The sequence below is a fragment of the Brienomyrus brachyistius genome, chromosome 16 (assembly GCF_023856365.1).
Source record: "Brienomyrus brachyistius isolate T26 chromosome 16, BBRACH_0.4, whole genome shotgun sequence".
NCBI lineage: Eukaryota > Metazoa > Chordata > Actinopteri > Osteoglossiformes > Mormyridae > Brienomyrus > Brienomyrus brachyistius.
In genome coordinates, this window is record NC_064548.1 from 15,623,349 (window position 1) to 15,649,896 (window position 26,548).

The 26,548-nt window shown below is 42.2% G+C and overlaps 1 protein-coding gene across 2 annotated transcripts; it reads right to left on the bottom strand.

Annotated features, from left to right (window-relative positions):
- Positions 1-310: 310 nt before the first annotated feature.
- On the bottom strand, positions 311-26,548 carry LOC125710244 (cholecystokinin receptor-like). 2 transcript variants are annotated; one of them, XM_048979786.1, is made up of 5 exons: positions 24,206-26,548; positions 9,979-10,227; positions 7,453-7,714; positions 5,293-5,420; positions 311-3,564 (listed from the first exon to the last, which is right to left on the bottom strand). In XM_048979786.1, the coding sequence occupies exons 1-5, from the start codon at positions 24,372-24,374 to the stop codon at positions 3,041-3,043; spliced, it is 1,332 nt and encodes a 443-aa protein (XP_048835743.1). In that variant the 5' UTR covers positions 24,375-26,548; the 3' UTR covers positions 311-3,040. The 2 variants fall into 2 exon arrangements, with proteins under 2 accessions (XP_048835743.1, XP_048835744.1); XM_048979787.1 differs by lacking the exon at positions 24,206-26,548 and adding an exon at positions 17,253-17,364.

Genomic DNA, 26,548 nt, shown 5'->3' on the forward strand with positions numbered 1-26,548 from the left:
GGAAAAAAAATGTGCTGTTGAGATCGACAGCTAATTAAGAGTTGTTGGGGGGCTCTTACAATGACTGAAAATGTACCAGCCTGTGGAGAACAGAAGAATGGTAAACGCAGCCAGCTTTTCTCCTTTTCGCTGAGGAAGTTGATGCGGCAAGAGGAAAGAACAGCGAAAGTCATATGAACCTTACACTGTCGGCCTTGTTGATTTTACATGATGACTTTTTATTTGCAGTACAAGTGTTGTACATGAGTAGCAATTGATAACATTCATATAGAGTTTCATTTTCTTTTCTTTTTTTAACATTCAACTTCCTTTTGCTTTCTTTTAATATTTCTATTAAACATAATATACAGTATCTACTTAAGAACTTGATGCTGCTGGCATGGAAATAAATGCTGTTACAGTACAGCCAAAACTAAGCATGAGGCCAAACGCTGTCTACATGCTATTTAATCTTCCACACTGTATTCTGATAACTAGTTGCTGTGGAATAAATTAGTCAGAATTTACTGATGTGGTTTATTACTTTGAAGAATCCATTTGATCCTGAACTGCATGATTTCCACATTTTCTAATAGTCTCTAATAGTCTAATTTATTCTGCTCTCGACAACCCTTTCAGTTTATTAAACATAACAAGAAACATTAATACATTTAAATAGAAAAATGCTTCAGTGACTGTATAATATGCCGTTATTGTGGTGCCTTCAGCCGACTAAGTATCTGTACACAATTCATTGGTGAGGAGAGGGCTGCCGCTATTTACTTTAAATTTATTACAATGTAAATGTATGACTTCAGCTACAGCAACTCTGGTTCCATGAAGAATGAAGAAGCCTCAATAAATCAACAAAACCATCACTACATTCACTTAAGCGCACTGCTAGGAATATTAACTTACCGTTCTTGGGGCAGTGTATGTATATACAATTTCCAGGCACTTTCATCATAGGCAAAAAATCCATTAACGCATAAATTACTGTGATGTATTACTCTGAATATACAAACAGTTCCTGATACAGTGTTCAAAAACGTATTTCCTTGTGGCTGCTTTCAGGGTTTGAATAGCTTAAATAAGACATACAGTACCACATTCTTTGGAGGTATGACATGAATCACCAAGGTTACTATGGGATGTAGGGATTGTATTTTCTGCTGATTTGAAGATGGACTTTCACTTGAGAGGTAGATAGCTAAATGTAATTACTGCTGTGCTGCCTCGATAAAGTAGCTACATACGTAGGTTATTCAGTGCTGATCAACCCACTAGACAATATATGCAGCCATCTATGGTGCCATCTTTTGAGGAGGTGCTGCCTTAGCAAGTCAGTTTCACTTTGTTTCCAATAGGGGGTGCCAGTGGTGAACCTTGCCTAGGACAATGGGTACTGAGTACATTTGAAAAGAGGTCAAGTGGACCTTAAAAAATGACTGTGTAAACGAAACAGATTTTCCATAACATTTCCAGATTTCCTTTTTGTTAATTTTTTGTAAAAAATTTGTCTAGTTACAGAGAGAGAAATATTACCATAGAATTATCGTCCATTAAGATAATTATGAAACGTAAGGCAATGTGAACCATGCAGAATATTCTTAGGGAGGTTCTTACACTGGGTTCTGTAATCTGAGATATGGGGAAATGATTTCAGGCTCTTCGGGTCGTAGAAGTGCAGCAGAGATTGGTTGTTTATACTTCAGTAAACTGAATATTTGAATATTTATGAACAACCTACATATTCCTTTTTCTTTGAGCATTACACACTGCTAATCAGAACTTGCTGATTTTTTGCTACTAAAAGTTTTGGTTAATTCCCTAAACTTCAAAAAAGGAAATTAATATTCATTTCTGCAATATTACCACCTTTGGTGCGAGAATCATCTTTGGTTGGCTGTACTTTTCCAATCAGAAGATGTTCAGAATGACTACCCAAGTGGATACAGACAGTAATCATATGGACCAGAGACTTTTCTGCAGAGGTAAGTATCTCCTCCATATATTTAAGCTTCTCCAAGGTTACTGCTCTGGTAGCTTTTGCATTTTTGTTACCTTTTCCCATTGAAAACTCAAAATATCATTAATTAAAACACATTATTAAGGAAATTATAACGGTGCTGAAAGTTTGCTAAATCATAAGAGTTTTACTGCTTAATTTTACGCATTACATTACTGGAGCTGCAAAGGTTTAATCGATAGATAATCGATCACATATTAAACAAAAAGAAAAACTAGTTGGATTAAAATATAAGTAGCCATACATTTCATAAGCTATCGACATTGTGTCAACATATTATAAGGAAAGAGACCAATCCATTCCATACACCAGAGGGGGAAAATTTAAGTTCAAAAAGTACAAATCCAGACCAATGTTTTGATTCAATCAATCAGTTCAGTATAACACATTCACAGAGTACACAAATGGTTGGTTGAAACAAAATCTTGGCCTGGATTTGTACTTTCTGAACCTGAACTTTCCACCTCTGTCATACACACAGTAATTAGCAAAGCAGATTAAATCTAAAGCAGAAGTTCAATTTTAAGTACATTGTACCATCTGAAGCCAGAACCAAAAATACACTGTTGTTGATTTGCCCAAAGGGGATATTCTAATCTGTAGCATCTACTAAATAAAATAAATGTAAATGTAGCCAGCAGACTAATCTTACAGAATTACAAACATCTGAGAGACATGAGCAAGGAAAGATACCAAAATGGTACCTGGCTGGACAAGGCGTGAGCTTTTATGAATAACCAAGCACTGACCGGTAAAATAAAATCCAGTGTTCAAATTTCAAACACATATGTACGTCACACATAGTAATACTCCAACACAGACTTAAAAGTTCGGAAAAAGCTTCTCTCAAGAGAAAATGAGTCCTTAATCAACAGAACACAGCATTTACATTCACTAAAAACCAGGAATCGCTTTTATACACAGGAAATCACAGTGCACTGCATGGAACACTAATATTATGTGAAAAGCATGAGTGAAAAGCATCACGGTTTTTTGTATCTATGCAGGGCCTGTGCTTTTATGTACCTGGAGTCAGGAGGGTCCCATCGTGCTCACAGTGGTGTAGCTAAACTTGGACAGTGACGCACCCATAGCGATGACGTCGTCATCGGTCTCACGCCGAACCCGGCACGGCCTCCAGCAGCAGGTGAAGGTGGCCAACAGGGCCTTGCGGAAGCGCTTGTTCATGAAGCAGTAGATGATGGGGTTGACGCAGGCCGAGGTGTAGGAGAGCAGGTGGATGAAGGAGATGGGCGCCCCCGACAGAGTCTGGTGGGCCGACTGCCAGTCGAACGCCTTCCAGGTGTTGACGGAATACAGGGGCATCCAGCAGACGAAGAACATGGCGACGATGACGATCAGCATGCGGATCACTCGCTTCTTGGCCATGAGTTTTGCCTCTGAGGTGTTGCTGCGTGGTCGGTCTGTGCTGGAGGCTCTGGTGGCCGTGAGTACTGACATCTCCACAGCATTGGGCCTCTTGGTGACTTGAATGTAACAGCCGTCGTCATCATCACTACCAGATGCCACTGCACCACTCAGACCATTCTTAAGCCCTAGATAAGGATAGGGAGCCAGGTTACAGTTAAGAGAGGCAGGAGTATGGACCACCACACTAACATTGCTAAAGCTGAAGCATCCTACTACATGCCTTATATGGATTCATGACATACATTATTCAGCTATTTTTTATTTTTAAATTTTTTACATATATATTTTTTTTTACCAGAGAATATTTGGTCCTGAGGCATATCCATCCATCCATCCATTTTCCAAACTGCTTATCCTACTGGGTCGCGGGAGGTCCGGAGCCCATCCCGGAAGCAATGGGTACGAGGCAGGGAACAACCCAGGATGGGGGACCAGGGCATCGCAGGGCACACTCACACACCATTCACTCACACATGCACACCTATGGGCAATTAGCCTCAGCATGTCTTTGGACTGTGGGGGGAAACCAGAGTACCCGGAGGAAACCCCATGACGACATTGGGAGAACATGCAAACTCCACACACATGTAACTGAGGTGGAGACTCGAACCCGGGTCCCAGAGGTGTGAGGCAACAGTGCTAACCACTGCACCACCATGCCGCCCCCCTGAGGCATATTTTGGAGTAAATATTATGACCACAAATATTAAACTAAAGAACTAAAATATGTTTCTAAAAGTTTGACAGCTGAGTTACAAAAATGAGTCACTAAAGAAGGACTTATTTAAAATCTCCTGAATTGCTGAAGAAAATTGAGAAATATAATAGGCTTTTATATTAGTTTTCTGAGTTCAGAGAACCTACGAAACGGATCTTTGAACACATAAATCAGCTTTAATGAAACAAGAAACAATTTCGTAAACTTTTATAAGTGACATGTAATTGTTAAATGGAATATTAATGACTTTAAGAAACTAATTTATTATTCCCCCAGAAATGAGTGTGGTATTAAATGTTTATTGCAATATATTTCAAATAAATAAATCTTCCTGTAACAGCTAAGCATTAACATTTCTGGAATTTGGGTCACTTGAAAAAAATCATTTACAGTAAATGTAGTAAATGCAGTTTTATTATTCATTATCAGAAAAACAAAAATATGAATTGCATAAAATCAGAGAAAGATGTTTGCTACATCAACAAATGCTCCTTACAATTCATAGCTTTTGACACACTGAATTTTATGTCACCTAACATTTACCTATCCAGCAATATATTTTATAATCAGACTATGTAATAATCAAATCAATCAAATTTTAATAAATGTTCCTATTTTTATAGACAATTTCTACATTCTCTATATTCTAGGAAATACTGGACTGCGATGTTAATTTACTCTGGTTATTTTTAAACTTAATCGGATTAACCCATTTACTGGCCTCAGTGAGCCAGTAAATTCTATCTGCTAATATCTCTGAATGATTAAATCTGTTCCTCACATTATCAGCCTTGCCCATACTTATTTGATAGCGATGCTTTAGAGGGCAATTTAGATGTTTCATGGTACAACACCATGCCAACTGTTGCTACGGTTACTCTACTATACCATGTCATGAAGCTGGAGACTAAACAAGCAAGTATGCTTTCAAGTTGCTCACATCTTGTATATGATTGGTGAAAACAAAAGCCTTGATGGAAGGAAGCTCATTGATAATTGGACTCGGCAAAAGGCACTATAGCAGAACCTGTTACATGATGCTTGCAGGCTTACTTTCCGTCTGACACTGTAGCCCACACTGACACATATTCAGCGCATCCACAGAGCGAACAATTCAAACAAGTTCTGAACTTACCACCTGCATGCCTTTTTTGCCCGAGCTCAAACTGGATTCCGCGGTACAGCTCCCTGGAGATCAGTCCGTACGCGATAATCATCACAACCCCGGGGATGAAGAACAAGACGCACAACAGGAGGATGTACCTGAGAAAAAAGAACAAAAACGTTAAAAGGGATGAAGGATGGGGGGGTGGAGGGGGGGGGGTGAATTCTCCAGAGGTGCTCAGCAGTGGGTCAATATTAAGATCCCTGTGGGACTGTGCGAGCAGAGCAAAGAAAACGAACTGTATGAATAATACGACACAGAATATGATGGATATGCAGTGCGTTTGATGCAGAAGCTCATTTATTAGGTGTTCTTACGCAAACATAATTACTCACAAGCACTTGTTTACACAGTGATATCATTACTAGTGCCCCATCAAGATGTTTTTTCAACTACTTTTAAGTTCCCTGTTAAATATTAACCAGCAATTTTGGAAAAACCCAGTTTATTCCCATTAATTCCCATGGAAAGTTTCCAACTCGGAAAATTCCCAGAATTTTGCGACCCTAGCTAATATTCAACTAAATTTTCAGAAGGAATCTTGGCAGACTGTATGACAGATACATGCAAAACGGGCAAGGGTTCCTTCTGGCCCTTAAACGTCGAGCATGTGACAAGCTGAGCTGCTCCATATACATTTCAGTGAGGCTTCATGGAGAGACAGGGACAGGTGCACCCTAATCACTGAGCGATCTCAGGTTGACAAACAAGGAAAATCAGGAGTGATACAGGGAGAAGAAGCACGTTTTAGTAGCTCTGCACGCTAACCAGCCTCACATCCAGGGTTCCCTGCCGCGTTTTGTTTTTTTCTTCAAGCGCAGGTACACAGCCTACATTTACCCTCCAACACTCAAAAGGCAGAGCGGTATGGGGAAAGCTTTTCATCAACCATTTGTCTGATGAATTACAAACCCATTACAGACACAAAAGACTGCTGAATTAATTAGGGTCTCCAATAAAGAGGAATTATTCAGCAGATGATGCAGGAAGTGACTTCACAGACACCCAGAATGGAACATCGCCCAGTCTGACCCTGGGCATGGATTGAGTTTGAAGCCATAACGGACCTTCAGAGGGACGCCGCTGGTGTCAGCTGTCAGCCTCATTGCAATAAGGATAAACAGAGAAACTTGCTGATTATGAGACCATTTTAGCCCTAATTCCAGCAGCCAACTGACATTAAATAGTGGTGATGGCATATTTGGTTGAACACAGAGACTTTTGAAAATTGACATCTTCTATGCTAATTGTGCCTCATTTAATGGTTCTATTCTGGCACCTCAATAAAAGCTTTGAAGTCTTTTAATTCAGAGAGACCCCCCTTTTTTAAATAAATATTGTTTATTAAATGGCAGGTTTTTTTGTCTTTACCTGATGAGCGGAAGCAGGTGCCGGATAAGTATATGTGTCTATGACACCCTCTTCACATCAATGTGATTGGCTTATTTCCCCAGAAATATCCAATAATGACGCATGGATTTTCAGTGACCAGCGCATGTCAGTGCATCAGTATAATGAATGTGTTAATCAGCTCTTGCCAAAAATCAACTCCATCTATATATGAAAATATTATGAGATGGGAAAAAGTGTAAGAAAAACATTATATAAAACAATATATAAAGGTATTTCTTAGCTGATTATTCACTGAAATAGGAATAAGTTGTTTTTTATTTTATTTCTGTCTTTTATAAAAAAAAATATTGTATGGTAATGAAACATTGTTACATCATAAGTACATAAGACTTGATTTATGATACAGGTATATAAACAATTAACAATAATTTGCATTATACAAGCACCGAGCAAATAGACTAAAAAGTTACAATATTACAAAGCAAGTTTGATTCCCATGGCATCAGATTTAATCTTGTTATATGGCTTATTTGAATTGCTTTATAAATATAATTTTCCAACAATAAAGACAAATTTTAATGAATGTATTCATTTTATTCACACATTTCATTAATATTTATATCATTATACAATTAATTAATATACTTTAATTAGCATGAAAGTGTTTTTAATGTTGTCCAGTATCTAGTTCTTACAGATTTCATAAGGGTGTCTCACTTAATGTATGTTAATAAAGCTGTTATGTAATGAGCTGCGTTGGGAGGCTCAAAGACGTACCATGACTGCTCCACCTGGCTCTTCGGCCAGCTGAGGCGACACATATGCGCAGTGACGCGATTGCGCTTTTTGAAGGTAACCAGGGTGCTAAACACAGGATAGGGGACCATGAGGAAGACGGAAAGGAGCCAAGTCGCCGCGATCACCCGGTAGGCGTGGGAGCGCGTCTGCCACACGCGAGACTTCAGCGGGTTACAGATGGCGCTGTACCTCTCGATGGCTATCGCGACCAGGCTGAAGGTGGAGATGCTCACTGAGATGCCTACAGAGAGACAGCAGCAGGGTTAAAATAACGACCACGGCAAGAGCACAGGCAAACAAAGGAACAGTGCAAGACAAAGCGCAGACAGTACACACGGTGCGCACAAGTAAACATGGCCCAGACTAATTAAAAACTACACAAACAGAATATCCTGAAAAACAGAGTAGAAATATTAAGCAACTGAATATATACTAGTATTACAACTACTACTGCTACTACGAATAATACATTCATCGTGAATTGGGTGTTGTAATGTTTACCACGTTTATCCAATGAATACCTGAGTTACTTGGCATGCAGTGCTAAGTGAGGTTTTTTAATCTACCGTGCATCAAAAGCCCCCCCGCCCAAATAAATTCAATGCAGTTTTATTCTGCCATTTTCTCTTTTTAAAATTCACAGATAAATTTTCTAGAATAACATTAGTTAAACCCTGTAGCGATTTGATATGTTTTGAGGTCAAGTTAGAGAAGGCAGCTAACAAAGAAAATGAAGTGATGTGGTCTATTCATGTAAGAGATGCACTTATTGTGCAGCTGCTGATAGGGAAAGAGTGGATATAGCCAACAGGCAAATGCTGACATAATGGTGACAATACATTATCAAGCCATTTCATGTATAAAAATTGAATATCTTGAGGAAATTATATATCTATATGTGTGTCTGTGTCTTCTAAAGATTATTAGTCTTTGCTGAACTCTTTCAGTTTCCTTCCATTCTGGTGACTTCTGGTGATGAAAAGATACAGGTCAGTATCGAAGGCCTTCATGTTTGTCTGGCAGAAGTGAAAAAGTGAATGGCCTCTAACATACAGCAATATTATACCTTTCTTCTTCATGGTCCTCTAATTTAAAGCTATTTTAGAGCTGTTAAACTGGATTAGAAGGTCACTCCGACTGAACCAAGACCTTGTAGAACGTTGACTTTAGATTTTTTTTGGAGGATGGTCCATTAATTGCAGCTGTAGTAGGAAAGGTGAGCTGTCATTCCAAAAAATGTGTGGAATTAAATGGGACTGGCACTGGAAAGCATTTACTGCCGTTACAATGTGCTTCTTCCTGACAGAATCCAAGAAGCTGTCCACAGGCATCAGAAAAGTGACAGACTTTCAGTAGGTTACACACATGGCCAGCAGTAAGTCACGCTTGATCCCGGTGGGCACTGGTCTCAGCCAGGACCCTTTGTCACCACTTCTGTTCGTAATTTCTAGGTGTAGCCAAGGGGCAGAGGGAGTCCAGTTTTTGCTTTTTGCAGATGACGTGGTCCTGTTGGCGTCGCTGAGCTGTGACCTGCAGTGTGTGCTTGGGCAGTGTGCAGCTGAGTGTGAGATGGCCGGGATGACGATCAACACCCTCAAGTCTAAGGTTCTCAACCAAAAAAGGGTAAATTGCTGAGTCAAAATATCGTTGATGTTATGCATAGCTCTAATATAAACACAAAAGAAAATTCACAGAACTGCAGAAGTACTGTAGATCAACAAGTCTAATAAACATCATCTAGAGCTCTTGGTTACATTGGGAAGAAAAAGCATGTGAATCTTTTGGAATTATCTGTTTTTCTGCATTAGGTCATAAAATGTATGGGAAGTAAATTACAAATACAGATGTAACTACAAATGCAGAGGCCAGTGTTCCACACCTTATGTACTCACACAGTATTATTCAATAACAGTTGAATATATATTCTGAAAGGAAAAAAAAAAACTTTAAAGACAAATTATTGAAGTTAAATGATTAAGTGTAAAAAGGAGCATAGAGAATTTGCCTTGAAATGTGTCATAATTATCATACAGAATGCTCAGTACTTCCTATGGTTAATAAATGATTCATTCACCAATTCAACATTTATTTACTCGTGACCTAACTAGGGATGACTAATGAAATATTTTGTGCTCAAGGATTAAACATCAATTGGATCATTTTCCATTAAATTTTTTACCAAGAATCACTATAAAATGAGTCAGTTCAAAACGAAATTATGTCAGTCAATGAAAATGTAACGGTTATTTGAAAAGAAAAAAGTTAGAAGATACTGTATCTGTCGATTTAAGGGAGAAATTTGTTATTTAATAAGTAACATCTCAAAATTATTTCAAAGAGTAAAGTGGCTACTTTTGCCGGTTACCACACTGTCAGTTAATAATACAACGTAAAATAGGTGCTGGGTCCTTGGTGTCTGTGGCTCCGTTTTTACGGTGTGAATCATCTGGTCTCCTAAAATATCTGTTCTCCAATGTGATGGTGCAAACAATGTGGAGAACTCACCCATGAAGTAGGTAACGATCTTGCACATGGCAGCCCCAAAGATGAAGTCCTCCAGCAGGTTGGGAATGAGGGTAAAGGGCATGCAGAATATTGCCATAGTCAAGTCACTGACCGCCAACGACAGCAGGAAGGAGTTGGTCACCGTGCGCATTCGCTTGTTCACCAGCAGCACCAAGATGATCAGCAGGTTCCCAAAGACGCCCAGGAGGAAGATGAGTGAGTAGAGAAAGATCCGCACAGAGTGCATTTCTGGTGAGTATAGAGAAGGAGCTTGTGAGAAACACAGAAAGCTTGGCATATAAAATTCAGCATAACTAATAAATCGCATGATTAAACTACAGAGTCAATTAAATATTTTAACTTATGTTTAATTTTTAATACTGCAAAACCAATAAAGGCGAAAACATTCACGATCAGTATAGGCAACATCAGTCTTCTCCGCAATAATAATACTGAATAGTTTCAACTAAGGAACGAAAAAGGACATATCTTTACGTTTAAGACACAATTTACCCAGACTATAAAATTTAGCTACAACGTGCAGTTCACCAGTACCGCTTATAATGCTCTAATTTGGTATTGAAATGGAATAAATACTGCAATTAAAATCCCAAAATAAACAAAAACCTTTCTTTACATTTTCACAATACAAAACTAGTGTGCCCATCGTTAGTATTTTTGCAGCACATCCATCCATCCATTTTCCAAACCGCTTATCCTACTGGGTCGCGGGGGGTCCGGAGCCTATCCCGGAGGCAATGGGCACGAGGCAGGGAACAACCCAGGATGGGGGGCCAGCCCATCACAGGGCACACTCACACACCATTCACTCACACATGCACACCTACAAGCAATTTAGTAGCTCCAATTAGCCTCAGCATGTTTTTGAACTGTGGGGGGAAACCAGAGTACCTGGAGGAAACCCCACGACGACATGGGGAGAACATGCAAACTCCACACACATGTGAGCCAGGCGGAGACTCGAACCCGGGTCCCAGAGGTGTGAGGCAACAGTGCTAACCACTGCACCACCATGCCGCCCCTTTTTGCAGCACATAAACTACGTAAAAAAAATATTAGTACCTTGGGTGGAGCTTAATGTGGGCTCAGTGTGTGACGTCATAAGAGAAAGGGGCGTATCCCTTATTGATTGGTCGAGGGGTTATGTTCATATATTGTATCATACATGCTTATGCCAAGTGTTGCTGATAGGAACCACATGGTTTTGGGAGATAAGGGGTTGCCGTTAAACTTTAATAGAATAAAAATACATTAGATGTATTTATTCATGTGTTATATTTAATCACATTTTTGAGGAATAATAAAACATATAGCAGGATGAATGTAAGCCAGCGCATACAGTGATACACGTCCAGCGGTGATCCGCCCTTCCGCAGCCACTTGCTGTTAGTAGACACAAGCGTCCCGGCACTTTGCATATTTTAAAAGAATAAAGCACTTAAACTCATTATATTTAACCAACATGGATAAAGAAGAAGAAAAACTTTAGCGGGATTTACTAGTGTTTTACTTCGTTGTTAACCTTTAAGCCCGACGGTAGTTGAAAGGCGAAATGAGCGACTCTGGTACGTGCGACTAGCCTATTTGAACAACGCGGCAAAAATAGTTGTCCAAGAGTGTCCCGATCTTACGCATTGCAGATGGATAAACGCTTGAATATATAATTATGACTGTATTACTTTAGTTGTTGCTTAGTTATACTATGGTAATGTAATGAGGTGGAGCTGGAGGGTGCGATCTGGTTGGGGCATGGTAATTTCATTAACCTGGCTGCAACAATTAAGCAATCAGCACGCGTATATAGGACCCGGTTGTGGTTGCGTGTGTGACTGATTTGCAAGCGTGACGTGACTCTCCGTGCGCTAGTATCTCCTTTTCCGGAAGTTGTGGCTATATCCAACGCTGCAGGTAGGGCATCAGTGGACGGGGTCGTTTGCTTGCTGTATGGGGGGTCGTAATGTGCTTTGGTATCTTCCTTACAGTTGCAAGGGCTTGGTAAATCTAGCAGCTTGAGGTTGCTTCCGCTTTTAGAGTTTTCCAACTCTTACCGCGTGTAATCTGCCAGGTATGTCTCGTCTCCTTTTACCAACGTTTGGGTAGTAGGGGCATACCTAATACTGTGTTTGTATTTGTAGTGGATCGCGACTTGGAGTGTCCCGGACCGACGTGAGCCAGACCATCAACGGGATACTAAGTCACTACAATTGCTGCTGTTTTGCCCGGATGTTTTATGTTTTGTTTCATGTTTTAATTGGTTTTAGGTATTAATGTGTTTTATTGATTGGATGTGAATTGGGGGGGTGTCGTTGGGAAGGCTTGGTGCTGGGCGGTGAGGATCCGTGTCGGGCGATACCGCGCTGCGTGGTTGCGTGGCGTTCTTTTAGCCCACCCCTTGGGTGGATGTACCTGCGTCATGTACTGCGGGACCCCCTAGAGTGTTGTCTGACTGTACGCCTCCCATTCCCCTCCCGATAACAGCTGCCTGGTTTGGGTTTCTCTTTTGTCGTGTGATTGGAGTGTTTTAAACATGATTTGATTTGTATTATTTGTGCTGTGATTTTGGTTTCTTTGTGTTTTTATTTTGGAGTGTTAATTAACAGCAGCCTAATAAAGGGAGTGTTTATGGTCTTTGCGTCTCCCCTATGGTGATCACGAATCTGTGTCCTTCTATATTGGAGTGGGTTTTGAACTCCGGTATTCTAATTCTCTGGGTGCAATTCCCAGAGTGGCGTAGTCGGGTTGTCCATTTCCGTATTCCCTCGCTACTTCCTCCCTCAGTAACGCCACAGATTTGGCGTAGTCGGCAGGATCAGGTTAGGGCCGTCTTGCTGAAGTTTAGCTCGGTGTTTGCTGCACATGATGGGGATTTGGGTTGCAGTAACCTCATCTCACACGAGATTCCATTATTGGATGACATTCCGGTTCGTCAGCGTTATCGGCGATTACCTCCCTCCGAGTATGAGGTAGTGAAGGCCCATATCCAACAGCTGCTTGAGGCACAGGTCATTCGGGAGAGTTGCAGTCCCTATGCATCCCCCATCGTTCTGGTTAGGAAAAAGGATGGTAGCCCTCGGTTGTGTGTGGATTATCGGCAGCTAAATAGTAAGACCCGTAAGGATGCTTTTCCATTGCCTCGCATCGAGGAATCTTTGGATGCCCTTTCAGGTGCATGCTGGTTTTCTACCCTCGATCTAGCCAGTGGTTATAATCAAGTGCCCGTTGCGGAATCGGATAGGACCAAGACTGCCTTTTGCACGCCTTTTGGGCTTTTTGAGTGGAACCGAATGCCATTTGGGCTTTGTAACGCGCCTAGTACCTTTCAACGGTTGATGCAGCGAATCTTTGGGGATCAGCATTGTCAGGCATTGTTGCTCTACTTTGATGTGGTGGTCTTTTCCTCCTCTGTTTTACAGCATCTGGAACGGTTGGAGTTGGTACTTGGACGGCTACAGCGGGAGGGCCTTAAAGCTAAGTTGGAGAAATGTGCTTTCTTTCAGAAGGAAGTTGGTTACTTGGGTCATGTGATTTCAAGCCAGGGTGTCTCGACAGACCCTAAAAAGGTTGAGGCTGTGGCTACGTGGAAGAGGCCTTCTAATGTTTCTGAGCTCCGCTCCTTTTTGGGGTTCACTAGCTACTATCGCCGTTTCGTGGAGGGATTTGCACAGCTGGCAGCCCCTTTGCATAAGTTAGTGGCAGAGCTAGTTGGGACAAAGTCGCGAGGCGCTTCAGGTCGTTCTCTGGCTTCTGCATGGACTGCACAGTGTGAGCTTAGCTTTGAGGGCTTAAAGAGTAGATTGGTGGGGTCACCAGTGTTGGCCTATGCCGATTTTTCTTTGCCTTTTCGATTGGAAATAGATGCAAGCCATGGGGGCCTGGGTGCTGTCCTTTCTCAAGAACAGGGTGGCCTTATTCGGCCTATTGCATATGCTAGTCGGGGCTTGAGGCCCGCGGAGCGGAACATGTCGAACTACAGCTCCATGAAACTCGAGTTTCTTGCGCTGAAGTGGGCCATGACGGAGAAATTTCGTGAGTACCTGTTGGGCGCTAAGTGCGTTGTGTTTACTGATAATAACCCCCTCGCCCATCTTTCTACCGCCAAGCTGGGTGCTACCGAACAGCGGTGGGCGGCTCAACTTGCGGTGTTTGATTATGAGCTGAAGTATCGGTCGGGTACTAGTAATAGAAATGCCGATGCTTTGTCTCGGCAACATCTACCGCCTAGTTCTGCCCCAGATCGTCCTGGGACGGCTGTCCCAGTTGTCGTGCAGCAGACCCCGGTACCCAGTAATTGCATTTTTGCGTCACAAGCGGTTGTTTCAGTCTTTCCGCAGTGTTCGTCGGTCAACTTGCGAGTTCAGCAAGAAGCTGACCCTGATATTTGTAGCATCCTGACCTTTTGGAATAGGAGGGAGCGTCCTACTGCTGTGGAACGGGGTCAGCTATCATCTTCAGCCTTGTTGTTGTTACGTCAGTGGGACCGTCTGGTGGAAAAGGATGGGGTGCTGTATCGGAGGATTCTCCGTCCTGATGGGGGTGAAGAGGTGTTCCAGCTGGTCTTGCCCAGGTCTTTGCAGGTGGTGGTGCTGAAACAGCTCCATCAAGATCATGGTCATCAAGGTATCGAGAGAACGAGTCAGCTAGTGCGGCAGCGGTGTTATTGGCCAGGAATGGCATCTGATATTACACGCTGGTGCCAGGAGTGTGAACGCTGCCAGGTCAGTAAAGACTCTCAGCCTGTTCCCCACAGCTACATGGGACACTTATTGGCCTCACGACCCAATGAAATCGTAGCCTTGGATTTCACCATTTTGGAGCCAGCACGTAATGGGGTGGAGAATGTGTTGGTGATGACTGATGTCTTCAGTAAGTATACTTTGGCTATACCAACACGGGACCAACGCGCCTCAACAGTGGCGCATGTTTTGGTGACCGAGTGGTTTTACAAATTGGGAGTCCCGGGTCGTATTCATTCCGACCAGGGCCGTAATTTTGAGAGTGCGTTGATGCATCAACTCTGCATTTTGTATGGTGTTAGTAAGTCACGTACTACCCCTTATCATCCAGCGGGTAACGGTCAGTGTGAGCGTTTCAATCGTACTTTGCACAATCTTTTGCGGACACTCCCTGCGTCCCAGAAGAGGGATTGGTCAGCATGTTTACCCCAGGTGACATTTAGTTACAATACTACACCGCATAAATCTACTGGTGAGACACTATACTTTCTTATGTTTGGACAAGATCCCAAACTGCCTGTGGATTTTTTGTTGGGCAGGGTTCAAGAACCAGTGCCTGGTACAGTGAACGACTGGATAGTGGAGCATCAAGCCCGACTTCAGCTAGCTTTTGAGGGTGCCAGGGAGCGTCTTGCTATGGCCGCAGGGCGGCGTAAGGAGCGCCATGATTACCGGGTGAAGGCTGCACCGTTACAGGAGAACCAGTTAGTGTATGTACGTGATCTTGGAGTCCGGGGCCGACATAAAATCCAAGACCTCTGGAGTTCAGTGGTGCATAAGGTATTGAAAACCCCTAGGTTGGGGGGTGTGGTTTATACTGTCGCACCAGTTGATGCTCTAGAGAAGGTCAAGCATGTTCATCGGACCATGCTTAAGCCCTGTGTTGGTTGTGAAGTCGAAGGTGATCCTCAGCCTTTTCCAGCTGAAGAGGTGGCTACCTCCGAGGACTCGTTTGAGCAGGAGCTCTGGGTTCGGATCCCTGCAGTGGAGGGGAATATAGTGTCATCTGCCCCTGGGGCTGCCTGTACAGGTCTTTCCCAGTGCCCCCAGTCGTTAGCTGCAGCGTTGCCTCCAGACATGCCAATTCACTCTGGGGTAGGCGGGGAGGAATATGCCTCTTGGCATACGGGTACCCCTTCAAGACCCTCTGTAGTCACCACTCAAGTGATGGAACAGCCAAGTACCAGTGGGGTAGGGATACGAAGAACCGCCAGGACCACTGCAGGCCGACATACTAATCTTTATCATCTTCCTAGGTCGGTAGGGGGCGTGGCCTTAGGGGCTGAGAGTTCTTCCGGACCTGTGTCTCATGCAGTAGGGGCTATGTTTAGACCTTGGCAGTAACCCTGGGTTTGGTTTTAGCTGTCCATCGTTGGGACGACGATGCAAAATCCTGGGGTAGATTGTAATGAGGTGGAGCTGGAGGGTGCGATCTGGTTGGGGCATGGTAATTTCATTAACCTGGCTGCAACAATTAAGTAATCAGCACGCGTATATAGGACCCGGTTGTGGTTGCGTGTGTGACTGATTTGCAAGCGTGACGTGACTCTCCGTGCGCTAGTATCTCCTTTTCCGGAAGTTGTGGCTATATCCAACGCTGCAGGTAGGGCATCAGTGGACGGGGTCGTTTGCTTGCTGTATGGGGGGTCGTAATGTGCTTTGGTATCTTCCTTACAGTTGCAAGGGCTTGGTAAATCTAGCAGCTTGCGGTTGCTTCCGCTTTTAGAGTTTTCCAACTCTTACCGCGTGTAATCTGCCAGGTATGTCTCGTCTCCTTTTACCAACGTTTGGGTAGTAGGGGCATACCTAATACTGTGTTTGTATTTGTAGTGGATCGCGACTTGGAGTGTCCCGGACCGACGTGAGCCAGACCATCAACGGGATACTAAGTCACTACAATTGCTGCTGTTTTGCCCGGATGTTTTATGTTTTGTTTCATGTTTTAATTGGTTTTAGGTATTAATGTGTTTTATTGATTGGATGTGAATTGGGGGGTGTCGTTGGGAAGGCTTGGTGCTGGGCGGTGAGGATCCGTGTCGGGCGATACCGCGCTGCGTGGTCGCGTGGCGTTCTTTTAGCCCACCCCTTGGGTGGATGTACCTGCGTCATGTACTGCGGGACCCCCTAGAGTGTTGTCTGACTGTACGCCTCCCATTCCCCTCCCGATAACAGCTGCCTGGTTTGGGTTTCTCTTTTGTCGTGTGATTGGAGTGTTTTAAACATGATTTGATTTGTATTATTTGTGCTGTGATTTTGGTTTCTTTGTGTTTTTATTTTGGAGTGTTAATTAACAGCAGCCTAATAAAGGGAGTGTTTATGGTCTTTGCGTCTCCCCTATGGTGATCACGAATCTGTGTCCTTCTATATTGGAGTGGGTTTTGAACTCCGGTATTCTAATTCTCTGGGTGCAATTCCCAGAGTGGCGTAGTCGGGTTGTCCATTTCCGTATTCCCTCGCTACTTCCTCCCTCAGTAACGCCACAGTAACATTGATTTGTGTGCTATTGATAAGTCTACTCACAATTAGGGATATATAAAATGCTGACGTGAAAATCAGGTAGAAACAGAATAAGTAGCAATCAACGGCTAACGGCAGTAGTTTTTTTCAGAGACATAATCAAAATTCGCCTCTGGGCCATTTCAAGATAACTGAAATAACATAAATGTTTTTCTTTGACAAAATGTATAGGTGTGGGCAAACTGCCCTACGTATTCTGACGCTGCATTACCTCCAACAACCAGAGGGGCCGCTGCAGGACCCTCAGTGCCCCTATTTCCAGCGCTACTGCTCTACTGACTGGACCATTTGAACCTGTGACCTTCCTATCACAGCGTCCAAGCCTGCTGACCCACATACCGACTATATTACCCTAGGGATAGTTTTAGAATTCTTGATATGTGTAGTATGTTTGCATTTAATATGTCATATAATTTGTTTGGGCATTTGGTGTGGGGAAGAGAATAGGAGAGTTTAAGGTGGGGTATGGTTATTTTTGTCAGGGGACCACCCACCTGCCCCCCCTGGTTCCTGTGCACCTGAGTATATGTTTCTAGATAAACCAATAATTTGGGAAGTGGGTGACAGGGATTTTGGGATAAGTGGGAGTGCGATGAGTGTTGAGTTGATTCTCCAAAGCCATTTCGGTTTGGTAAATAAAATAAAAGTTTATTAGACTCCATGCCTCTGGAGTATTGTTACCAATAAAATACGACAGTTAAACTGTGTATTCTGCATATGGGAATTATATGGAAAAGACACTTTATAAATTATCATTCTTATATTTCATTAGGGATTTGAAATCCCATCTCTGGCTCTGCATGTGTGAAATTTGCATTTTATCTATGGTAAGACTCCACTATAATCTGTGGTATGCAGCTAGGCGGGTTAGCGACCTGTACCTGTGCCTGTACCTGCATATTATATATGGTAAGACTCCACTATAATCTGTGGTATGCAGCTCAGCGGGTTAGCGACCTGTACCTGTGCTGTACCTGCATATTATCTATGGTAAGACTCCACTATAAACTGTGGTATGCAGCTCAGCGGGTTAGCAACCTGTATCTTTGTCTGTACCTGCATATTATCTATGGTGAGACTCTACTGTAAACTCTGCTATGCAGCTCAGCGGGTTAGCGACCTGTACCTGTGCCTGTGCCTGTACCTGCATATTATCTATGGTGAGACCCTACTGTAAATTGTGGTATGCAGCTCAGCGGGTTAGCAACCTGTGCCTGTACCTGCATATTATCTATGGTGAGACTCTACTGTAAATTGTGGTATGCAGTTCAGCGGGTTAGCGACCTGTACCTGTGCCTGTACCTGCATATTATCTATGGTGAGACTCTACTGTAAATTGTGGTATGCAGTTCAGCGGGTTAGCGACCTGTACCTGTGCCTGTACCGACATATCATCTTAGACACACAAGAAAACGTATATTGTGCATAACCTCCCTTACTGACAAAATCCACAACAGACTACGCAGTAAAGACATAACAATTTGACATGCCTTCAATCCTCAAACAAATTTCTTAAGTAAATCTAAAACTAAATGGTGTTTCATTGCATAATGAACGCTGCAGCTCCACGAACAACAAGATCCAGGAAAACCCTTTACGTAAGAGTGGAGGGGGCAGGTGGGCTTTGCCAGGGCTCCAAGCTCCTATGTTTTTTGCTCTTGCACCGTCGGCTGGCTGCTGTCAGAGGAGACACATGTTCTGTTTCCACGTACCGATTGCCCTCAGTGGTGCAGTTACCCTCTCCAAGCAGCGGAGCTAGTCAATATGCTGCTTCTGATTTAGAAGGATGTCTGTATGCTATCGCAGACAGTCTTTTTTTCCCCTGGGTTTCAGCTGTGATATTGTTCAGTTTGAAACACCGGCAAACTGCCAGGCCAGACTCTGTAAGCACTGCTGTACCAAAGACACACAGAAACCTCGGCTTAGTGTAGGCTTCAGACAGGTGCTTCCTTCTGTACACTCTGCAGGAATTCGTCTCTGACTTCAGAACAGATATCAGTTGATTTGTTGAGGGCTAACTCTTGCATGACTTGCCGGAAGCCGTCGCTGTTGTCAGAAGCCTATGTTTTAACATGCCTGGAAAAGAGGTTGCTTGTCAGTAGATGCACCATGGAGACACAGATCTGGGTCTCATTTTAACCTCTGCAGAACTGACAAGATGCCCTTGACAGTACGTCTGTTCTCATCTGTTGTTTTAATGTCAGTAGACTTAGAAAAAGGTTCACTATCCCGAAGCCTCCCAAACCTCATACTGCCATGAATGAAATGCTGACTAATGGTCTCACTCTATTAGTGCCGGGACATGCAGAATTGACCTAGAGGAATCTCAATTTTATAAAAATTTATGAGTGCAGTCAAAAAACTAAAAATGCCAAAAGTCTTGTATTTTGCTTGTTTGCTTATGGTTAAGATCCAGACCTTCTCTTCACCTTCATCTCTGCCCGACAAAAAGCACTTGTTTTTATTGTTTTCTTTTTCTTCTCTACCTGGAACCTTCTACAAAGTTGATATTATAGTTTGTGCACAATCACTGCCTGCAATGTTAGTTTGCAAATTCACGGCATATCTCAAGTCTCTCCACACAGTGTGACTGCTCAGGATTTGACAAATTACAACATGGAAATGCGGTGTCTGTGATATGCTGGGATGGAGCTGAAATTCCGGCTGAGTGTAAATACATTCAATTACCATCAACACACTACAGACACTACAGCCCCCCTGCAAAAAGCAGTAATGATTTCCTGCATTTGGTCTAATGGATCCACACTGCAGCCGGATCAGCGCTCATGGGATATTATAAGTAATACCAGCAGCATTTATAGCGACAACATGAGCCAAAATGGGACTTTGTGTACTGGATTATAGGCTGGTGACTGGCCAACTCTCCATTATATCGACAGCATATTTCACGGTAAACTCATAAACCACAAAGGTGTTCAGTTTCAGTTCTGTTTTACATAAACACACACATGCCACATACATAAATCCATCATTTAACCCATGGTTCCCCAATGCTCATATACGGCAGATCATATACGGAACTACTTAGATTAACTAGATGTCTCTGGACGGCAGGAGTAAATGTGAGGACCTAGCAAACAAGTAAAATTCATACACGGAGCAGAAATAGGGTTCAAATTCCCAGCGCTGGAAGTGCAAGGCAATAGTGTTACCCACTGAGCCACAGGGCTCCCATTCTCACAACAAGATCACAACAAAACAAAAGAACGATTTTATTCATAATGTGGTTTTCTTTTTATACGAGACTACTTTTAAGAATTGTTACAACCAAACCTCACCAAATCCCTCTCTTCCATGCACACGTATAGGTTCATTCATTTTTGCAGCAACAGTAGCCTAAATCAAGCACATATTTTTCGGGAATGCTATTATGATGACAGAAAATAGCACCATGATCAGTCTATGAATTGTCATGACAACCATTCTCTGTTTTGTCAAACCAAAATGTAACAAAGTATTTAATTACATCAACGTGTCACTTTCCGTTAGCTAAAACAGTCAAAACGTTTTAGCTAACCAACTCAAAAGGCATTATGTCTCTTTAACACACGGTAATTTTTTTTTTTGCTTAAAACATGCATTTTGGATGTTTACAGTGTGTCTAAGTCTCCCATTTAATATCACAGACACACTGGGACATTCAGTCATGCCTTCAGCAATGCCATACTGGTGATCTTCCGCTTTTCCATTTCCTGTTCCTTGCTGAATCACCTGCGTCATGCAACAGGCTAAAAATGAAAGCGTAAAATGCAATTAAGCTAAATGTATGATGTTCTCTCTACATCAAACAAATTAACAAATGAATAAATAAATAAATACGAGACTGAAAGATGTACCGATTGCATATTACACAGGCAGCGGTATTAAAAAAATCAACGAAGCCTTTGATGAGTAAGATCTTTCAGCGTTTTAAGTCAACGCAAAAATAACTTTTGTATTGTTAATATATGCATATAAAGAATATCTGTGGAAACAATGCAGTTCTTTCCAAAAGTGGTAAAAAAAATAGCACATAAATCACTGTTACCATCACAAATTACCTGTCAGGGCATGAAATCAATGTGAGATTGGATGCAAATTAATGCTCATGACGAAACCAGTTGTGGCAGAGTCTAATTGTCCGGTATATAATTGTTTATTTTTTTTTTAAATGTTGTTGATCATGTTCAACACACCTGTAATGAATATCCTTTTTCTCATAATTTTCTAAGCATTTGTTATACCTAACTAATTTATCTTAGAAATATTGAAAGTAATGTTAACATAAAATGAAGTGTATTTATACAGCATAAGTGTCGTGTAAAATATGTATGATCAATATGTAAAATATGTATCCTTTACTATACACTTGACCTGATATGGTTCTGTTAAAAACCCTCCGTCACCAATTTCAGAAACGAAGTAAATCTGAAATACCAGTGAGAAATTTTAAATATTTGATTGTGTTGGTGAAAACCTGAAAGACAAACAGACGGGTCTTATCAACAAAACATGTGTATCAACAGTCTACACGGCCCAATAACAACCCTGAACGGAAACAGGAAACATGTCTGCCGAGAGTCGGCCAGTTGTCATCATTGCAAGTACAAAGAAAAGGAGGTCTGTAATAGAACGTTTTGGCAGGGTACCAATATTTATTTTATTGATACATATCAATGATGGGCTGGCCCCCCATCCTGGGTTGTTACCTGCCTCATGCCCATTGCTTCCGGGATAGGCTCCGGACCCCCCGCGACCCAGAAGGATAAGCGGTTTGGGAAATGGATAGATGGATGGATGGATATTGAATAAGAATATTATTATATATTATGAAACCTGTGGACTTTGCTTAGACAAAATCTGGCGTTTTACAACCTTTCACCATTATGCTTAAGAAAAAGCAAAGACATTAAATCAGGGATATAACTTTTCGTCATTTACTGTGACACAACTCATCTTTATTTACTTTGTGAAGTGAGAGAATGTCATAAACACTGAACTGACTGTTGATATATTTTTGCTGCCAAAGTGTTTAAATCTGCAAAAAGATTTTTTTTAATGTTAAATAAAAATTGTATACATAGAAGATGGTAAGGTAATTGATACTATGTCATAGCAGCATGTAAGATTAACAACTGACTAACTGAAAGGTGGTTGAGTCATCAAAACCAAAGCATACAGTCCTATGATGAGTCCCTTTATGCTGTATGAAAAATACATTATGTCACATGTTTGCCGGCCCCCAGTCTGCTATTCACTTGCCATTGGTGTAATTGGTCTTTGTGGCCACGCCCACCTTCAGATGGGTTCATAGGAAATCAATCATGCCTGCACTCAATGCCTGTAAACTCATTCTGGTTAAAGCAGCACTACTCATTCTTGCGTTCTACTTTTATCTACTAAGTCGTGTGGTTTTATGAGTCTGTGTTTGATTTCTTGGTTGCTGGGTATGGTTCTGTAATTTAGACCTGATGTCTGGTTTAACTCTGCTTCTCGGATACTGTTTGGCTATCGCCTGAGCTCATTTAGTTCTTCAACACCATACTTTGTGGAAGTCCCGCTCTGCCCCCTACACACTGAGTTCTCTGAGACATGCTTACTGAAAAGGAAAAGTTTGACAGGAAAAATATGTGGCAATTGTGAGTTTGCGCAGTTTGGAGTGTGTCATTTGATCAGTTTGAATTTATTTGGTTTGATTTTCCTAACTCTGCTTCACTTCCTGATATATTACTTTGAATAAAACTTATTTTAAAAACTTTGAATAAAACTTATTTTGAAAGATCAGGTTCAGAAAGTACAAATCCAGACCAAGTTTTTGTTTCAACCAACCAGTTGAGTATTAAAAGTTGCATTCCCAGAGTGACTCAACTGGTTGGTTCAAACAAAAACTTGGTCTGGATTTGTACTTTCTGAACCTGATCTTGCCACCTCTGTCAAATACAGAAAAGCACAAATACACAGCTTGCACCATTTTATGGCGTTTAGTCTGTATCATTTTAGTGTCACTTGCATTGGTGACAATCCAGCTAATAAGTATCCAAGTATTTCCAGCAGCAAATCAGCTAATGACAGAGTGACACTCCTCCCTCAGCCCAGAATGCAGCTGGATCCAAATCTCATCGTATGACCGACATCGTATGTGTGCAGAGAGCTTCCAGTTTGGTGAAAATCTGTTTGAATAAGCTGTTATTAACGACGGGTGAACGGAAAACGGAAAATATACAGGAATGAAACCCTCACGATTCACGGTTTATTTCGCATGAGCACTTGCAGCCAGGGAGACTTCGTTAACAGTTCTCCTGCACTACGTGGGATGTCTGTGTACATAAACCAGTCTGTGTACAGACTGGACTGGGTGTCTGTGTCCATTTGTTTGACTAATAAATACAATTTTCAACAATTACAGAAACTCACATTAGACATATTGCGGCATATGAGATGTACACTTTGATTTAAAATTCCTTGGAAATTCTGCATTTAATAATTGTTTTGAGGGGTAATACAGAAAACTGTAGGAGAATATCATTTTGCATATTTCATTGCTTAGCTGGAAATTGACTTCTTTATGCATTTTTTTGTGTGTGTTGAACTTGGTCAAACCATCATCATCTCAAATGTAAATATTACATTCCTGTTCCAATTTAGTGCATGAAGTACAGCATATTCATATATGTATTCGTATATTTATTCATTATTGTCTTGTATGTTTTATGTTGTCTTATCTGTAAAGCCTTTTTGAAGTCAAATTCTATTTCGATTCATTGTATGTCTGCATAATTTGTGAAATGACAATAAAGTTTGACTTGTCACGTAAAAACAGTACCACGGCAATTAGTCAGTCAGAATTATCGTCCAGGTAAAACCATAAAGCAGAATACGCTTACTGGTAAACTACGAAACATTGTTGGTATCGTAAAGTGACGCTCTTACAGCCCCGCAGACATGCTTTGTCTTACCTTTATTCCGGGGGAGCGGCGTCTTCGGGGCGGCGGAGGCGTTTGCGCAGGCGGTGCCGTCTGCATCCTCCGTCACATTGGCCGTGATGCTCAGGGACAAGCTCGTCTGCGCAGTTAGGCACTCCAAAAATGCGGATGACTGGTTTGCACTTATTTTTCTTAAATCCATTTGGTGGACTGAGAAAAGATTAACAACGCATTAACATTTAATAACCTATATAAATTCTTGCATAAATATAAATATTACAGATCAACGATTTGGATGTTGAGAAATTCCTCACCTGTTATCTCTTAAATGTTTTCGGCTCAGTTTTTTTACGATTAAAAATAACTGTTGTTAATGACGGATCACTTTGCGTCTTTGCAGTGCAGCACTTTTTTCAGCATCGCTTGATTATTTACTGCCTTCCAGAAACAGGAGGTCCCGATTTCGCCGGTTCTTGGACGGACCCCTGTCTTTACTCTTTGCCCTAATACTTCCCGGGATGGATAAGTTCAGTTACAGCCTTCAAACATCTCCCATGAGGTACTATGTGCGGTACCACCGTCGCCTACGGCGCTTCAGTGAGCTTTATGCCAAATGGAAAAGTTGTGCCTCTCTTTAAGTAGGGGTCGTGAACGCAAACCCCCCTGAAAGTAAAAAAGATGTTGTAGCGCCATCTTGTGGACATAGCTATAAAATCCGTATATCGATTTTTTATGCTATTTAATTGGCCAGGACACATGTAGTTATTTGGTATTAGAGGTGACTTTTAAACCTTGTCAATTGCCCCTTTTAAAATATTAATTGAAACTGGAAACTATGTTTAAGAAGGTTTGAAGCCACACCACTTCCCACTTAGCCCCCTTCTTCCTGCTATTTGCAGGCTTTGTATTTGTCTCTAAATGTATAATTTTGATGTGTTAAATGTTAGATTTGCCTTCTTAATCCTGCCCTGAAATGACACGTGTGGCAGATCTGGAAAGTGGAATCCGCTGTCCACTAAACAAACAAACTTTATGATAAGCATGAGATGTGGAGCAATACTGCAGAAAGGTGAGATGCCTTAAAGGCACCATGCAGACTGTTATGTCTGCTAAATGTATTTGCCACGACTTCTGCTCAATCCCAGAACATTCTACAGGGGAATATTGGGCCATCGATTCAAGAGTTGAAGCTGAGGTTGGTCATGCAGTTACTGTAGATGTCAGAACAGTCAGATCTAAACCTCATTGAGATTCTGTGGCAGGACCTGAAATGAGCAGTTCATTCTTGTAAACCCAGAACCTGTGAGTTGAAGCAGCTCTTTCTGGATGAGTGGGAGACTGATCAATAACCAGAGATATGTCGTCCAGGGTGGGCAATGAAAATATTTGCCTAGCGGGGTTGGGGGTCCCTATAATGAGATTTTAAAATGATTACATTGTTTTTCGGTCCTGGTTCAGTGTGGAGGGTCCCGATGAGGGTGTCATCCAGAATCCAATAGACACAGAGGGAGCCAATGGGACAGCAGGAGATGAGGTGACCGAGTGTGAGCAATGTGGCTCGAACTCGGGTGGAGTGGCCCTGTCTAGGCCGGAAGCCTGGAGAGTGACCTCTGGGGGCACAGCAGAGGTGAGGATGGGCTCTGGAGGTGTGGTGGTGGCCCCTCCTATGCTGGGTTCAGGAGACTTGTTCAGGGCAGGGTCTGGCGAGACCCCCGTTAAGGGTACAGTCAGCTTCTTCTGCTTTTCCCTCCTGCTGTTACATCCAGGAGCTGCTGGAAGCTGGCAAGAAGAGCAGCTTCATGCAGCAAAGAAGTGGACACTATATCTTCTGGTCCAGACCCTGAAACTGGGACATACTTTGTTGTTGTGCCCCGTGTGCCAAGGTATGTTAACAATAACCATTGATGATTAAATTAATAAAGCAATGGCAATGAACGCTGTACAGTATAATGCCTGAAGACACCTCCACTATGAGGGCAAAGAGAGGTAAGCTGCTGGAGTTCTGGAAGAGTCTCACCATTCTGTCACGACACGCTTAACGAGGCACCCGAGGGCGGGTGTAATGAGAGCTGAGAGGGGCTTCATGAAACCACAATCAAACAGGAGCAAGGTTAAGCTAGTTAAGAGTCAGAAATATCCATCCATCCATCACCGTAACCGCTTAATCCCAACCTGGGTCACGGGGGGAATAATAGGCACAGGCTGGAACCAACCCTGGGCAGCTGCCTACACACCGCAGAGCGCACACACTCATACACTCACACAGTCACACTCACACTCATACACTCACAGAGTCACACTCACACTCATACACTCACACAGTCACACTCACACAGTCACACGCACACAGTCACACTCACAGTCACACGCACACAG

Bases quoted from the DNA above. Each gene is read 5' to 3' on its own strand.
- LOC125710244 (XM_048979786.1), bottom strand. From the start codon at position 24,374: ATGGATTTAAGAAAAATAAGTGCAAACCAGTCATCCGCATTTTTGGAG. The intron at 7,715-9,978 runs GTGAGTTCTCCA...GTCTCTCTGTAG, and splicing joins GATCGTTACCTACTTCATGG to GCATCTCAGTGAGCATCTCC. The intron at 5,421-7,452 runs GTACGTCTTTGA...CTTTTTTCTCAG, and splicing joins AGCCAGGTGGAGCAGTCATG to GTACATCCTCCTGTTGTGCG.